Source organism: Myotis davidii, unplaced genomic scaffold (assembly GCF_000327345.1).
Source record: "Myotis davidii unplaced genomic scaffold, ASM32734v1 scaffold161, whole genome shotgun sequence".
Lineage (NCBI taxonomy): Eukaryota > Metazoa > Chordata > Mammalia > Chiroptera > Vespertilionidae > Myotis > Myotis davidii.
In genome coordinates, this window is record NW_006291567.1 from 1,362,425 (window position 1) to 1,380,261 (window position 17,837).

General features: G+C 43.2%; 1 protein-coding gene across 1 annotated transcript in view; it reads left to right on the forward strand.

The window, feature by feature from the left end:
• Positions 1-17,837, forward strand: part of PHKA2 (phosphorylase kinase, alpha 2 (liver)) — a 62,281-nt gene that overhangs the window by 39,943 nt on the left and 4,501 nt on the right. Inside the window, 12 exon segments of the mRNA XM_006765127.2 lie at positions 3,290-3,465; positions 4,252-4,428; positions 7,493-7,581; positions 8,580-8,719; positions 9,130-9,286; positions 10,103-10,182; positions 10,384-10,462; positions 10,567-10,696; positions 11,266-11,367; positions 13,638-13,756; positions 14,526-14,555; positions 16,210-16,263. Of these exon segments, the coding sequence (XP_006765190.1) occupies positions 3,290-3,465; positions 4,252-4,428; positions 7,493-7,581; positions 8,580-8,719; positions 9,130-9,286; positions 10,103-10,182; positions 10,384-10,462; positions 10,567-10,696; positions 11,266-11,367; positions 13,638-13,756; positions 14,526-14,555; positions 16,210-16,263 (1,333 nt within the window).

Below are 17,837 nucleotides of genomic sequence, written 5' to 3' on the forward strand. Positions count from 1 at the left end.
CCTGGAATGCATATATGGAATACTGTGCTGTTTCCAATAAAAGGCATGAAAGAAAAGACCCAGTGCCTACGATCTAGCAGGTGCTCAATAAATGTTCCTTGAATTGACTTGAGTGTGCTATCACCTGAACAATAATTCACAGAACTTTGAATTCCTTAGTGGCCCTCAGAGCAGAGCACCTGAATGTGCCTAGACCAGTGATGGCGAACCTCTGACACATGAACTCGTTTTTTTTGTTGATTTTTCTTTGTTAAATGGCATTTAAATATATAAAATAAATATCAAAAATATAAATCTTTGTTTTACTATGGTTTCAAGTATCAAAAAATTTCTATATGTGACACGGCACCAGAGTTAAGTTAGGGTTTTTCAAAATGCTGACGCCGAGTTTCAAAGGTTCACCATCACTTGCCTATACTGTTGTCCCCTCATCTCAGTGGAATGATACCCATTCCTTTGTAGGCCCACAATGTGGCAGAAGCTCCCAGATATTATGGTTAAGCATCTTGAGTGATGGGGGCTCACCTCCCAGTAAAACCACTTTGTTTTTTTTTACCCTCCGACTGTCATAAGGCAGTGATTTTCTCTGGAGCATCTATGCCCTGACTTCTCTGAATTCCCTGGGATATGCCAGAAGGGCCCCAGGAGAACCTCACTGAGAAGCCAGCCTCTAGTGTGATGTGGCCTCTCCCGGACTCAGGGGGGCTTCCATTTGGTCCCTGGTGGAATGCCACTTGCTAAATTTGATTGAGCCTTGAAATCAGCCCTTCTCACATCCTCCCACACTAGAGACCCCGCTGCCACAGTAACTTTTTCAAATTGTGGTAAAATCCACATAAAATAAATGTACCATCTAACCATTTTTAAGTATACAGTTCAGTACTGTTAAGTACATTCACATCGTTGTGCAACCAACCTCCGGAACTCTCCAACTTGTAAAACTGAAACTCTGTGCTCATTAAACAACTCTCCATTTCCCCCTGTCCTCAGCCCCTGGGAACCACCATTCTACTTCCGGTCTCTTGGTAGCTCATCTAAGTGGACTCATCCAATATTTCTCTCTTTGTGACTGGCTCATTTCATGTAGCCTGATGTCTTCAGGGTTGAGTCACTGTGCTGGGGTTGGTACCTCTGCTCACAGAGCCTACTGCAAGTTTTGCTCTAGACTTGAAGTGACCCTCACTCTGAGGTGCTCCTGGCCTCTCTCAGGAGTGTCAGTGAGACTGTCCCCAGCATTTTGCCATCTACATTTCCAGCGCTAGTGCCATAACTGCAGTCGGCACCCGCATTCATACAATTTACCTCCAGTTTAAATAAGTTACCACCTGGTGTACAGCATCTTATCCAGGAGAAAATACCATATGCCCATAATTAACTGTTTTTTCAAAATTACATATTAATTGAAATAATAATCATTGTCAAAAGGACACTGTAGTTAATTGAGCACTTGCAGTGTGTTTGGTGCTTGGTACGCATTGTCACATTTAGTCTTCACTTTGTCACGTGGGCTGTATTCTCACTTTATGGAGAAGGAGCAGTCACCTCAGAGAGCCAGTGCACTAGACAAATGGGCGCAGAAGCTCTGTGAATCCAGAAACCAGGGTCTAATTCTATGTGGAGCTGGCAGAGGGCTTACAGGAATCAGGAGAAGAGGGAAACCTCTGGGGCTGGGTAAAAAGTAAAATGATACAGCTTTTACATAGGTGGGTACAGGATAGTTAATAGTCAACAACATGATAAAAAAATAACAATGAGAGGATTTGTAGTATCTGGTCTGGTACATTGGTTGTTCCCCGAGGGGCCCCAAAGAAAGGGAAGTTACCCTGACTTTACAAAGGTATGTTATCATAGATGCAAAAGACAATAGACAGGCTTAGTTAAGGTAAAGATTGACCTTTGTTAGGGAAGATTCTAGTCTAGGACATGACTATCTGCCATAAACTGCTTTTAGTTTAAAACGCTTTAATTTCAGACCATCCTTTGTAGTTACTTTAGGTCTCTGAATTTGCAAGGTCACCACACAGGCCTTCCCTGAGCTTGTCAGGTTAGCATGTGGCCCCTTTTCGTCCACAGCAGTTACAATTGAATCTCATTTTGCTTTTTCCTTTATGTCTGAGGGTCTTTTAAAAGCTAAACTCACCCTAGATGCTGATCTCTACTTCCTGGAACCAACTGGGGTAGCTTGCTATTAAATTACTGCCTTTTCACCTTTGACCTGAAACCTTTCAATTTAATCAAAGGGAAACTTTCCATTGTCTTTTTTCCTGGCTCCACCTCACCAGTCCTGTTCCCCAACCTCAGGGCAAAACCATCACTAGAACTGACACCAGGGCTCTAGGGGGTAAAGTTATTACTTTATGAAGGGAAGGTTTTCTTGTCCTCAGGCCTTGTTTGTGATGTAGTCCATTTGCCCATTGAAGCTCAACCACCTATGAATTCATTTGCATCGCTGCTTTAATTTACTCCTTAAATGGTTCTCAGCCATTTCAACTAAGTCATAATCTGATGCTAGTAGCTCCAAGGCATCGTACTGTTTTCTGCCTCCAGATCTAACATTTTAAGAAGCACACAGAAGAGGTTTTCTTTCTGTAGGGTGGACATCCTATTACTCCCCGAACCTGGGGGTGGACCTGCAGAACTAGAAGGCTGTTGCCTTTGCAGCGGGACCCCACCCTGGCAAAGCCATCTCTCAGTTTTCAGTGGAATTTTTTCTAGCCTGGTAATATACTAGGGCCACTCTGAGCATTTACTCTGGTTTGGGGATGGCCACCCATCACATTCCTTCTAGACAGAACTTGGGCTCTGAGACGTGCCTACCTGCACCTTTGTGACCCCATTGCATGGTAGGGACTCAAACGATGGCACAAGTACACCCAGAGAATCATTGCTTATGGTTTTGTTCTGGTCCAGTCATTAAGCGCAAAAAAACCTCCTAAAGGTTGGTTCTGGTTAAAAGTGGTTCGCTCAATATGTGTGGTTTTTTTTTTTCCTTCTTTTGTTCATTATGTTTTGTAAAACTTTGGTTGGTTCAGTAAAATATATTTCTGTTTGGGTTGGGCTCAGGAATAAGAAATCAGCGTGATTCATTTTGGCTGTTAATATGCTGTGTACTTCCACTTTATACTTGCTATTGAATTTTCATTTTAATTTCTTGGCTGACTACTGCAGAGTGACATATTTATTGATCCTGGCAGAAGCGCCACCTGATTCTTGAAAAGTCTTTCCATGATTCATTAGTGGAAGTTTGTCCATGTGCACCTATAGCTCTAACATAGTGTCTCCTTGGCAGAGTAAAATTAGGGAGCCTTTCGGAATTTCTCACCACATCTTTCTACACGTATCTGACCTTCCTGGATCCAGACTGTGATGAAAAGTTGTTTGATGATGATGCCAGCGAAGGGAGCGTCAGTCCTGATAGCGATTCAGATTTGGGAGGATATTTCGAGGAGACTTCTTACAATCGAGGTATAGCTAGGAATGCCTTTGCAGGCTGTCATTGAATTTATTGAAACCTTAGTATTGTCGTAGAATTGCCCTAAGACACAAACACAGAAAATGACTGTTAATTAACCTAACAAAAAAGGCTTTGGAAACTTGTAGGCATTAAAATGAATAAAATGCCACTTTAAGGACCTAAACTACAAAAGTGGGGCTTTTTTAAACTTAGAGTGACAAAGAGTTTCAGGAATGAGGACTTTTCACAAAATGTACAGTATTCTAAAGACAAAAACACAGGGCTTGAATTTTCAAAGGAATGGTAGAATGATCTAGATTTGGTTGGATATGAGAGCTGAAATCTTATGTGTATAACATTTCTCAAACTGAATAGGATTTGGGGTTGAAGTGACCTGTTTTTTACTTTGGTATAGTACTTGGGATTGGGGCTGGGGGTTCCATAGGATTGGGGCTGGGGGTTCATAATTCTTAGCTCACTCATGACAAATTAAAACAAAAAGCAGGTGTCAGCTGCTGGCCCTCAGGATGCCTTACATATTCAGCTCATGTTGTGATGCTCTCATATGAACACTATCTTTTCCTAGGATGAAGTTGTTTTTTCAAACAGTAGCTTTATAAACACATAGTCTGTGTAAATCTCTTTACTCTTGGGGAGGGGTGCAAATATCTATATCAAAATCTTGTCTTCCACCAAATTTACTTAGTGCTTTGTGCTACACATAATCACTATTAAGCCTTTAGAATATTTCTGCAGCTTGTTTTCATTGGCTCTTTTGCTTGCCTGTTCAATTACAGAAGGCCAGGATGAACTTGACCAATATATCAACCACCTCCTGCAGAGCACATCCTTGAAGTGCTACCTGCCTCCTCTTCGTAAGAAGACTCCAGAAGACAGCCATGTTTTCAGTGCTATCCACTCCACTCGGGATATACTTTCTGTGATGGCAAAAGCAAGGGGTTTGGAAATTCCATGTATGTTATTAACTCTTTTCTGCCTGTTAAAATAAATTTTTAATCAAAGTCAAAGACTCCAAAGACACAACAAAATGCAGATGTTTCCTCCCTCATCCCTCCCCTCCCTACTGCCCCCAGTTCTTCTTAGAGGCAACCACATTCAACTCTTATTTATTCTTTTGGCATTTATATAGCTCCACATTTCTAAGATAATTCTAAAATAATGTGTGTATACTGCTATCTTTTGATGCATTGACTTTATTCAGCATCTGTTGACTTTCTCTTATGGGGTGATGTTTAGCTGTCTTAAATCACCACCTCTCCCTCTGCTTCACTTTCCCTAGCCTTCGGGTATAGTTGTATTAAAACTAAGTTAAATCAGTACTCACTCTTTATGTTATTGTTTGTATGCAAATATTATTCCCAACTGAGCATTATAGTATACTATGATTATATTACTGCTTTTACTTTTTTAAAAAGCTAATAGTTGCTCTATCTTTTTGCCTTGCTTCATTTTTAGACCTTCCAAATGGCCTCTCAATATAAATTTCCACCAGATCAATCATATCTAGGAATTTCTCCATTTCACTATTTTTTTTATAGAATCCACAAGTCTCCTTCTGTCTGGCTGATTGGACTCTAAGCTTGTTGCACCCCTAGGACTTCCCTTTATTGCAATTCTTAGAATCTCCTTTGCTTATCTCTTCAGTTGGGTTCCCTGTTTCCTGAATCTGGCATGTTCTTCTTTCTCAATTTATTCCTTTGGTGGAGCACATTCTAGAACAGTTTCAGTAAGTTAAAAAAGCATAATGGAAGAGGGTATGGTAATGACAACCCTCAATTTGTGAAATTCACTGCCCCTTTGGCGTGGTTGCCCTCCATGTCCAGGATATAGATTTTATCCTGGGATCTTCCTTCACCATCATCCTGGAGAGTTCCTTGACAATTCTTTGTCTCCTGTGTTGGCTCTTCTGTTTTCTTTGTCTCAACTTTTCCTTCTCTTACTCTCTGATTTTGGTTGGGGATGTCTAGTAGTTTCCCAAAAAGCATTACATGGTGGTTCAAATTGTTGAGACTTTGCAAGTCTGAAAATATCTATGAATACTCTATATCCATTTGAGAGTTTGGCTGGATATAAAATTCTAGCTTGAAAATAACATTTTCTTCATAATTGTGAAAGCATCATTTCATTGTCTTCTTATATCAAAGTTACTTTTAAGAAATTTAAACCCATTCTGATTTTTGATCCTTAAAATATAAATTGTTTTTCTCTTTGAAAACTTTTAGGATCTTTTCTGCTCCCAGGTTCTGAAATTTCACCCATGCCTTGATCTGGGTGTATTTTCTCCTCCACAGTGTTGAGTACTCATTGGACCTTTTCAATTATGGAAATTTATGTTTTTCAGACCTGTAAAGTTTTTCTGAATAATTTACTGACTCATTTCCTTCCCTATATTTTCTCTGTTCTATCTTTTGGTACTCTATGATTTCAGTGTGGACTTCCTGGTGAAGTCTTTATCATTTATCTTCTGTCTTCTTTTTTTTTTTTTTTTTTTTGCTCTGTTCTGAGGGAAGCTGCTTCAACTTTTTGTTCCACCTTCTCAATTGAATTTTCTCACTTTTGCTATCATGTTTTAATTTTTGTTCTCTGAATTGCATTCCTTCGTATTTCATGCATACAATATAATTTCTTATTACTCTAAGAATGTTAATGGCAGAGTTTTTGGTTTTGTTTTCTTCTCCCTAAGTGGATTACATTTCCCCTAAGTCAAATTTCCAGTTTCTTTATTTTTCTATCTTCCACATTAGAGTCTTTCCTTCAATGCAGGGTGTTCCTTGGTTATCTGCTCATCTTTGTGAATCTCAAAGCATGTAGGTGGGGCCTGTTGGATGTATGGGTATAGACTGGGCAGATTTCCCAGAGATACTCTGTTCTCCTCTTTGACAGGTAAGGATCTGGTCCTTATTCCCCCAAGGAATATACATAGGCCTTCAGCCATGCCGTTCGGCCCCCAGTCCAGGGACCCTCCTCAAAATGACCCTCTATTCTTCTGTCAGGGGGAAGGTGGAACAGTTGCCAAGCTGTGTGGAGTTGAGGAAGGCATCTAGGGAGCTCACTGCTTCTCACACAGCAGTTACCCAGTCTTTCTTATTCTGGACCAGTCCCTCTAGACTCCCCCCACCAGTTCCAGAGGTACATAGTGCAGCAAGCTTCTGACATTTCTGAGGATTCTCTGATGCAAATCTGACTGGTTCTTGATTTTCCCCACTGCAGACTTGTGGTTTGGTTGCCTTGTGTCAGCTAAGTCAGTTATCTTTCATCCATCAGCTTTCCTACTTCCAAAATGATGTTACTATTATCTTCTCTCCTGCTTTTCCCTATTTTTGAGGATTTGCCTTTTTTAAAACATTTTTTTTTCTGTAGTGTTAGTTGGGATTTGAGAGGAAGTAAAATTAAAATGTATGTTTAATGTGCTAGTATAACTTGAAAGTATATAAATGCCTTCTATATATGTCTCATCTTTACCTTGAAAACTTCCTGTTTTCCCAAGATGATATGAGATAACCTGGAAGACACAGATGGCTCAATGAATAAATATTGATAATGATAACATCCAAAGGTGGTTAGAAAACATAAGCCCCAATGCCTGGCAGTGGCAAAGTGAAACACATATTGGATAGGAAGCCCAAATACCTTGATTAGGAGAAGGCCAGTGACCTTGGATAAATGACCTACCCTCTCTGATTCTCAGTTTTGTTTTTTTTTCATCTGAAAAAACAGAGATTGGGCTTAATCATTTCTAAGGCTCAGTCCAGTCTTAAGATGCTATGTAATTTTTCCCTGAATTCCAGGAGGGAAACGTGAAATTTTACTCCTTAAAGCAAGATCAGTGTCCTGCTCATGTGTTTCCAGCACATGATGTAGCTACATGATAAATTCTTGTTGAAGTTAAACTAATTAAACTCATTAATTGCTTTTTAATTGGTTTGTATTGAATAAGGAGTAGCTACTTTACCTCTTAAAAAATATTTTCTCCTTTTTCTTCCTCAAAATAATTCTCTTTATTTTTTGGTTTTCCAGTTGTTCCCATGGCTTTGCCAACTAAAGTTCTAAATACGCACCGTAAATCGCTGAATCTTGTTGATTCTCCTCAGCCACTCCTAAAACAGGTAAAGAATTTAGAATCATTTTGTTAACAAATGTAATATTATTTGATGTTGGTATAGTCCCAATAAATCTTTTAAATGGTTGAACTCAAAAGAAAGCATATTTCTGGATATCCAGGACTTTTAGGATTAGAAGTTCTGGTTTTCCATATGAACTCACTCAGTTGTCTAAAATCTGCTTTGTGTCAGTTTGCACATTGAATTTGATGCAAACCTTTATGTTATACATGTAGGAAAATGCTACTGACCTTTTACCCACTCATCAGAATCTGTGTCACACTGGAGGAAATAAGCCAGCTCACTACCTAGTCCTGTCCTGTCCTGTCTGTGCCAGCCAGCCAAGGCCGGCAACTTGCAGAGTAGGGTAGAAAATCAGAAAAGATTCCTCAGGAGAATAAATCTCAGGGTGTTTGCCACTGGTTCCCATAATCTGTTATTTTGTCCAGAAATCTCCTTTGATTTTATCCCACATGAATAGAGAGATTCGGTATCTATTGGAGAATATTTTAATCTAACCTCAATTTTAGGTTGTTTAAAACTCACATACTTTTTGCATTTGTTTTTTAAAAATATTTTATTGAAGTATAACATATATAGAAAAGTGTATAGAGTGTAAGTATACAGCTCACTGAATTATCACCACACCAATAGACACAGGTAAATGACTAACCACTCTTTGTGCCCTTCCCGGTCGCTTCCACCCCTCCACTCCAAAGGTAACTGATAGGATAAGTCCTAACACCTGGGGTTAGCTTTGCTGTTTTTAAACTTGGCATAAATAAAACTCATACATATGTTAACCTGGTCAGTCCAGTGTCTTGCAAACATTGACTAATGCAGTGATTCACTGATCAAAAATCGTAAAGCACTCACATGAAAAGCTACAAAAGATTCACTGAAAACCTGGAGCACAGTGACAGAGTTCCAAAGCCAGGTTGATGTGTCACTTTGCATCTGAAAGTTTGCATGCTCAGTTCTCCCTTGCTTTTTGGTTTTTGTAGGGTCCGGCCCCAGAAGGTGACTTCCAGTGGCCCAGAGATGATCATGGCGATATGGACTGTGAGAAGCTGGTCGAGCAGCTGAAAGACTGTTCAAACCTACAGGACCAAGCAGACATTCTGTACATTCTGTATGTAATAAAGTAAGTTTCTGGTCTTTGCTAGTCCGAGCTTTCCCCCATCTTCTTGATTCTGTCTTAGTCTTTTGGCCTTCCAGCAAGCTGAGTCATGAATATATTACCCAAATTACCCAAGATCACTACAAATAGACTTCTATCCCCTTTTCTGCCTATTTATGCTGGCCTCTCAGGATGAGGAGGGTGGGTGAAGCCAGGATCTCACTGTTTCCTGATGTTAGGCTTCTGTTTCCAGTGGACAGAGGGATGCATGATAAGACTCAACCCAATCCTGAGACTTGGAGGCAGTAGGAGGGCCCTGAGCACTTGGCAGAGTGTGCAGTGATTCATTCCCCTCCCTGCCAAGTGAGCTTCGCTGCAAGAGAATCCGGCCTGTAAATGTTGCGGGCCACACTTCTAGGGTTTTCTCTCAACAGGGGCCCCAGCTGGGACACAAATCTCTCCGGACAGCATGGAGTCACAGTTCAAAACCTACTCAGTGAACTCTATGGGAAAGCCGGACTGAACCAGGAGTGGGGTTTGATTCGCTACATCTCTGGCCTGCTCAGGAAGAAAGTGGAGGTCCTGGCCGAGGTCAGAGCCACTGTGCTGGCTGTCCATCTGTCTCTTCTAGCCCCATGCCCTCTTCCTTTTACGAAAGCTTGAGGCAAGCACCTCTTATTTGTAAAAGAAACTAGTTATTTAATATATGGGTGGAGTGGGCTCTCCTCTCCGGACCTCCCACTGCTTCTTGGAAGGCGAGCAGAGGAAATGAAATTGAAGTTGATTCATTTTATTCCTTCTTAGCTGCAGAAAAAGGTTTACCAAGAAGTAAAACAAAAATGCTCTGTGGCCTGGCATCCTTTTAGACAGAGCTCCCTTATTTCTGTACAACCACAGTATAATCATCATTAATATTTTTAACCCTATGGCCCTGCAAAATCCAGAACTGCTTTCTAAGACATTAAAGTTCAGTGATATGGTAAGGAGATGGTATTTAGTATATGTGCGTAATGGGGAAACTGACAATTTAAGACTATATTATGGTTATTAACTCTTAACATTGGTATTTCAGGACTCACAGCCCATCTGCTTGTAGCATATCAGGGAATCCAATGTATTGGCTGCAGTGGCTGGGCATTAAATACCCACTAACAGGGCCTGCAGAGCCAGGCCTGGGGTCACATGTTGGGAACACAAAGGTCACAGGGATGCAGCCCTGCCTGGGATGCTCAGTCTGGGGTCTATGAATGAATTTTTCAAATAAATGGCAACATGTGTCATAAACTTTGTAAAGGTAAAAAGTTATGATCTTATTGGCAATACCCTTCCCTCTGAATTTGCTCATTTCCTCATCTCTCCTTTCTCCCTTTCTCCCTCTCTCCCTCACCCTTTCCCCTAAATGAGTAGGCCTGCACGGACCTGCTGTCCCACCAGACGCAGCTCACAGTGGGCCTGCCGCCAGAGCCTCGGGAGAAGATCATCTCTGCGTAAGTCTTCAGCCTGGGGGCCTCGGGTTTGTGGGGGCCATGGGAAAAACATCGGTGCCATCCGCTATTCAGGAAGAGGGTCTCTTTAAAGACACTGTCACTCCAGAGCTTCCGGCAGGAAAATAAGGCTCTTCCACAGAGGGCAAGGAGACACCTCTTAGGTATCTTTCATGGTGTTTGTGTCCTGACTCTCTTTCCTAGGCCCCTTCCCCCGGAGGAGCTCACAAAGCTCATCTACGAAGCCAGCGGGCAGGACATTAGTATTGCCGTCCTCACACAGGTCAGCTGGCTGGGGAGGGGCAGGGCTGCGGCCTTCTCTAGGCTGCAGGGGCCTCTGCCACCACCTGCTTTCTGAAACGCTGTCTCCATGTGTGTCTGCGGCAGGAGATTGTGGTCTACTTGGCCATGTACGTCAGGGCTCAGCCCAGCCTCTTCGTGGAGATGCTCAGGCTCCGGGTTGGACTGATCATTCAGGTGATGGCCACGGAGCTGGCGCGGAGCCTGAACTGTTCAGGTGCAAAGTGTGGGCGGGCCCTCGGGAGGCTCCTGTGGTCAGTCCAGCAGAACCTCGCCCAAGCACTCTGGAACCCAGGCTTCTGTGCCTTTGCACATGCTGTTGCTTCACCTGGTTCTTTAGTTTAGATGGTAACCTCCACCAGGCCATCCAGAACAGGCTGTTGAATTCCATGTCAGGGATAGAGGCATTAGAATCTTCTGTCCTGCTCCTGACATCTAAGTTCCTCACTGTAGCTCCTTGCAGTGAGGTCATCGCCTATTTAATAACACCTCTGCTGGGACAAATCCTACCAACTGAAATATGTAAATGAACTGCAAGACACATTCTAATATCAGGATCATTACAGTGTGAACATATGCATGCGGCAGTTATGAAAATACATAACTTAAAACAGTAGCATTTAGAATCACCAAGGATCAGTACATTTCAGCCCTGAAGCAGTAGAGAGGTAATCCTGAATAGGGAAACCTGCCACAGCATCCTTTGTCACCCCAAGGCCCATCCAACTCTACCTTCACCCACCACCAGCCTTGTGTCTGAGACACTTACAAAATGTTTGTTTTTAGGAGAAGAAGCTTCTGAAAGTTTGATGAACCTAAGCCCTTTTGATATGAAAAATCTCCTGCATCATATTCTAAGTGGAAAGGAATTTGGCGTTGAAAGAAGCAGTAAGTAAATGCTCATTTTACCTCTGTGGGGAGGAGAGCAGAGAGGGCCTGATTGATGCATCCAGCATTGCCTGAAACGGCTTCATTTATATACAACTTGACATCAGAAATTGCAACTCAGGGCATAATGTATGAGGGTAAGGTTCCTACTTTACCGAGATGGACAAAGTCCCAGGGACAAGGTTCCGGCTTATTGGGCTTTGTGACCCTCATAGGCTTGCTGGGACAGTCCTGGTCCCACGTGGGTGTGGTGAGCACACCTCTGCACCTTGGTCTGCTGCCTTCCTCCTTCTGTCAGATCCAGGTGCTGTCACTGTGCACAGGTGTTAGGAGGGGTGAGTTAATCAGGGCACCAGGATGGAAGGGCTGTCTTTTCTGAACACCCGAGTGTCCCACCTTTGGTTTGGACAGAAGTGTCCTCAAGCAGGTCCTACTTCCCTTTATGGGGCTCAGACAAGAGCCCTCTGCAACCTCACAATGCCTTCTTGCTGAGTGACTTTGCTTCCTCCCCGGACGGCCTATTCCGTTTTTATCTGTACCGACACCCTGTTTGCAGTGTTAGGAAATATAATCACCCAAGTCCTGGTGGAATACTGTTCTCAAATGCTCTCTAATTGTAATTGAAGCAATTATCATTTCTCCTCATAATAGAGCAAAATGATTTGCAGACACATTTGTGAATTTATTTAATCAAGCCAAAGAAATGCAGCGTGGGCTGTCATTCTTTTTATTTAATAAGAAGGACATTGGGTACTTAATATTTTCCCCCAGAGTGTGCGCCAGCCGGCTAACAAAGACCGCATTGTGCCTTCAGAGGGGTTTTGGTGGCTTTTCTCCTTTCCTGAAGGAGGCGTGCTCGAGATCCTTTTCCAAAAGTAATTTTCAGTTCTTTCAACGCCCGATCCTTGAAATGTAAATGTACAAGATAAATATTTAATGTGTTCTGCTCATCAAAATAATATACATGCTTTGACACAGATAATTACTAAAATTTTGTTATCAGATATAAAACTATAGATGCTTACAAAACTAGGAACAGAGTAATGTCATAAATATGTCTAATTGCAAGCAAGGCCAGAAGAGGCCCTATATTTTGACATATAACATCATTTGTTAATTGTACTTTTTAATTGTTCAATTTTTATAAATTACAAAACACAAAGAGTCTTAGAATTTTGATTAAATCCTGAGATGTCTGAATTAAATATTTCCAGCTAATGCTCACCCCATACAGGCCTCACTGTAGCCTCCCAAACCCTTTTGGCTTCTTTCCTGGTGTCCCTCATCCCTCTCCAGCTAATCATTGTTTCCTTTGTGAGTCCCTCCCTCTCTGCTGTGCTTTAAATGTTGGTGCCCCTGGCTCCTTATTTGCCTCTGCTCCCCTGGGCAGTGTCCTCCATAGCATGGCTTCAGTGGTAAGTTTGTTGGGAAGGCTGGGCGTGCAGGGAATGCTGCCTGAGGAAGTGACCTTTGAACTGGGCCTGCAGAAGAAGAGAATATGCCGGGCAGTGAGGAGCAGATGGGACTAGAGGAAGCAGCATGTGCAAATGCGCAGCACCTTGTGTCTGGCCTGGAGTGGAGAGCTAAGAGGGGCAGGTGGGGCTCATGTCCGTAGGGCTGTGTGTGCCACTGGAAGGATTGATTGGGCTTTATATCCTGAAGATAGTGCTAAGCTTGGAAGGATTCTGAGTGGACAGTGACATGATCACACTTGCCTTTTAGAGTGATCACTGTGACCACAGCATGGGGAACCAGGTATTGGGGGCAGGGCCACAGGCAGGTGTGAGTGCAGCAGGTTGAGAGTGAGATGACGGAGGCCTCCCTGCCCCTTCTGTGGCACAGCAATGCACTGACCCTCAGGCAGCCACATCTTCTCTGCCTCTAGCCCTTGGTTTGGCTTGTTCTCCCAAGACTTCCCTCTCCAGCCCCAAGGCCCCTTAAATAGGTGGTCTGTTTTCTACAAGGAAGGTGTGCTTTTGGAGAAGTAAAGAAGTTACTTTTAAAATATCCAATTCATGAAAGGATTTTATGACCACCCAGTGTTTTCTGCATGCTGCTTAAGCGATGTTCACTCTCATCCACTCACTCACATATTGTGTAGCAGATATGGTTCTAGGAGGGCAGACGAGATCTCCTCTAATGGAGTTTATAATCAATGTTTTATAATCAAGGGGGGGAAAGAGATGTGGATAAAAATAAGCATATTGCACGTATTCCTTACTCAGAGAATGCTATATAGTTTCTAAGAACCATGTGTGTTTCCCCTCCAGTGCGACCTATCCATTCTTGTACATCTAGCCCTGCCATCTCCATCCACGAGGTGGGACATACTGGAGTCACCAAAACTGAGAGGAGTGGCATCAACAGGCTAAGAAGTGAGATGAAACAGGTAAGAAGAGCTGTTGGTGGTGACGGTGCCAGGAGAGAAGTGGTTTCCCTACCTGGGCTTACCCCAGAAAGTGATAGAAACCCAGGGCATGTAAGGCACAGCCTGCTCTTTGTAGGGGGTGAGATTCCTTCTCTCCTGGAATCTGAACACACCCCATACCCAGATATCTCAGAGCTGCTCACACATGCTCATCCTTACCTTTAACATGTTATGTGAACATTCCAGAAAACACCCTTCTCCATGTTTGCCTCTGTTGCTGAGAATCGCTCTTGTGAGTGGGCCAAAGCCATTTAAAAAATAGAGATGTGCAAAACGTAACTGCATCATCTCTCCATCAAATGTGCCCTTCAAATGAAATAACCAGAGGAATCTAGAAATAGAATGGAATGCTGGTGATACCTGTATTTTCCACCAGCCACAAGTGTCTCTTTTCTTTGCTCACCTTTATTTAATTCACAATAAATTCCTTCTGAACTGACCTCACAGAACTACAAGTCAAAAGCTTCTCAGTCTTAATGTGCTGGTACTGTGCTAGGACTTGACCATGATCTACAGTAGAAAACAGTGTCCTTCTGACCATGAAATGAACTTGGGTTTTCTTCTCCACTTTAAATGATGACCCACTAGATAGAGTCCAGGAGACAATAATGGGTCATTTACCCCACATTTGGAACAGCACTTCCCGGGTTGTCTAGAGGGTGATAGAAGTAGCAGGGCACCCTTGATTCGAAACTGGTTTATTTATTTCCTGATGTATTTTTACTTTCAGATGACTAGGCGATTTAGTACCGATGGACAGGTGAAACATCTTTGTCTTGTTTCGCCCTATACTGTGCGTGCTTCATGTTCTTTCTGGCTCGAATGTGGAAAGCAAGGCTATGAATACAGAGAGTCTGAACGTTTGGCGAGTGGTCAGGCTTGGGTGGAGGTGACTCCATAGCTGTGGCGGGCAGCCCTGGGGACAGGCAGAGTGCTGGACTTGAAAGCAGAAGAAATGGCCTTGCTCCGGCCTTTAAACAAAGTCCATTTATTGAACTCTTGGGCAGTGGTTCTCAACCTTCCTAATGCCGAGACCCTTTAATACAGTTCCTCATGTTGTGGTGACCCCCAACCATAAAATTATTTTCGTTGCTCCTTCATAACTGTAATTTTGCTACTGTTATGAATCATAATGTAAATATCTGATATGCAGGATGTATTTTCATTGTTCGCAACCCACAGGTTGAGAACCTCTGCTCTTGGGTTTTGTAGGATACTCTGTGAAAGAGATGGCTCTGGGCTTTGCTCCAGCAGAGGTGTCTGTTAAATAAAAGGGAAATAAATAGGAAAAAGTAAAATGTGGTCATTGATTGTATCGGTAGAAAGTATACCCTATTCCTATCCCCACATTGCCTGGGGGGGATTTAACCCTGAAAGGAAAAAAATGTAAGGGTACCGTTCTTTAATATCACCCTTGTTCCATGCTTCCTCCTCCTTCCTCCAGAAAATTGGAGTCACCTTCCTAATGATTTAATGTCTCCATGACTAAGAGAGTGTAGAGGAATCATATAATGACATGCAGGCTCTGTGTTGTCCCAGGGTAAAACACTGTGCTCTCTCATTGAAATGTATGCTCTTTCCAAGTAAAGAACAGACTTTCCAAAACATGTTCCTTTGCCAGCCACTCGGTGGCACCATCCCTCTGGTTATTCACATCCCCATGGCACCTTCCGGGGGAATATGGGTGGTTTCTTCTGTCTCCATTTAATGTCCTTGCATATTATGGGGACACAATGATCACCTTTCTTTTTTGATGACTTTAGAGTCAGTTAACCAAGTACAAGTTTTGTATTTGGCCACTTCCATCAAGGACACATTTTCTCTACCCAAAATTTAATAGCTGCCATGGCATTTGAAATGTCTGTTCATTTTTGCAAGAACTCCACGCGTGGGTGCACATGTGTATGACAGGAAATATTAAGGGTACATTCTAGATTTTTAGACGAGGAAATAGTTATTTGCCCAAAGGTCATCAGTCTGATTTTATTTGTTCATTTAACAAATATCTATTGACTGCCAGTAGGTGCCAGACGCTAAATGCTGTTTATGGGTATTTTGTTGCTCTCTGAAGATTTTACAACTCTTAACATAAAAGATTAGCTTTTCATGGCTATGACTTTGGGAAGTAAATTGGGTCCTAACTTTGATGAGGAACCCTCCACATCTGAGTGGAACATGGTACCATTTCATACTGAGAGAATGAGCATTTCCCAAGTTCACCGCGCAGAGCCCAGAGCTCTGCCTGCCTGGTCTCTGGGGCTGTTTGCCTGGTTGCTGAATGAGATCGTCTGTCCACCTGCATCCTCTGCACCTTCTTTCTGGGGGTATTTTCCACACTGTTCTATGTTCCTCCTCTCTGCTTGCAACCTTTGGTATCACTGCACATGACTGAATGGACTCTCTTTGTCTTGTAGCTCTTTTCTGTGAGCCAGGCCGCATCCAGCACCTCACATTGCTTCAAGTCTATGGTAAACCATGTGTCCCAACCCTTGTCCCCACTGCCGCCTCCTTGTTTGTGGTTTGTCAATCCTCTTGTTGCCCTTCTCATGCTCCCTCCTCATCCTGAATTCCTGAAGATTTAAACAGCGTTCAATGTTTTCATTTGACTGTCATTAGGAGTAGAGCCTAGAAAGCCAAGAAGTTCTTAAACTGAGCTTTGTTTGTCCAGGAGCTTCTGGAACCTTTGAGGCATTGGTTTTGTGCCTCTCCCTGGAGCCACGGTGGTGAACCATTGCCCGCATGTGCTCATTAGCACTGTGTAGTCATAATGCTCTGCTTGGCATGAGGCCTCACATAAAGTGGAGGACTAGGAAGTGTGGGAATCGCTGAGGCAAATCTGAATCTTCATCCTGAAATGAAAAGGAGGAAACCAGCTGAGTCATTGATGAGTGCGGCTGTAATTACTTTTATTTGTATCTAATTGTTGCCGTATTTAAATTGCAGTAATGAGCCCAATGGAATAGCCCAGCCTAACAGCCTTTTCAAAATAAGATCCCATGAAGTCAAAATGAGTCCATAGAGAACACTCCTGCCTCCTGCCCTAGTAGCATGCTTAACATTTGGATTTCATTTTTAAACCTTTCAATTTAATATTGTGCACTGAGAAGTGAAAATGCCAGGTAGTCCAGAACAAAGATAATGGTAAGAATTTAGGTTATCCCTTTCCAACCTGGAGACCATGTGCTTAGAATCCATCCATGGGAAAAAGGCAGGCCCAGAGCCTTGCTGCAGGGAGAGAGCATGGTATGGCTTCACCCCATCTGCTTCTGGGGGTCCCCACATTCAAGCCTTGTCTCCAGGCCCCTGATGGGAACCTCTCAGAGCCACCTCTGAGGTCATATGCAGGCCCTGCCCTAGCACATCCCTCGAGGAAGCCAGAATAAGTCTAGCCTCAGGCAGGGAGGTGGGCAGGAGATGACATCTCTCCCTCTGCTTCAGCAAAGCATGTTTTCCTGGCGCAGAGGCAGCCATTGCCACAAATTAAGGTAAAGCGCTGTGCTGAGAACAGGCTGAGAGCAGCTTGAAAAGGACAAACACATATACAATACTTTCTGGGGTCCTCACTACTAAATGGGGATCCCCAGCCTTTTTGGTTTTGGCTCCAAAACCTCCACCCACCACACACCCCATGTTATAGGGAGGTAATCAATTCTCTGTGGCACTGCAGAAGTGGGCACTTTGGCACTTGTCTCCCTGGGCTGCAGTACCTCCGGGCGGGTGGTCTCACCTACTCCAAGAGCCCCCGTGGGCACTTACAACCAGCCATGCGTGCTCATGGGGTTTTCTGTATTTTCATTCAGTGAGTGCTGCGGGACAATCCAACTGTGTCCCAAGATGTAGATGAGGTCGAGGCCTGGAGCCAGTGTTCAGGGTCAGGAATTGCCACAGCTAGTGCTGAGCTGGGATTCGCAGCTGATCCCAGAGCCCACACTGTCAGCTGCTTGGCCCCCCCATCAGGCTTGGGTCCTTGTTGCAGTGCTACCTCTTGGGGTTGGGTGCAGTGCACCAAACAAGTTCAGTAACCAAACCAGTGTGGGAAAGA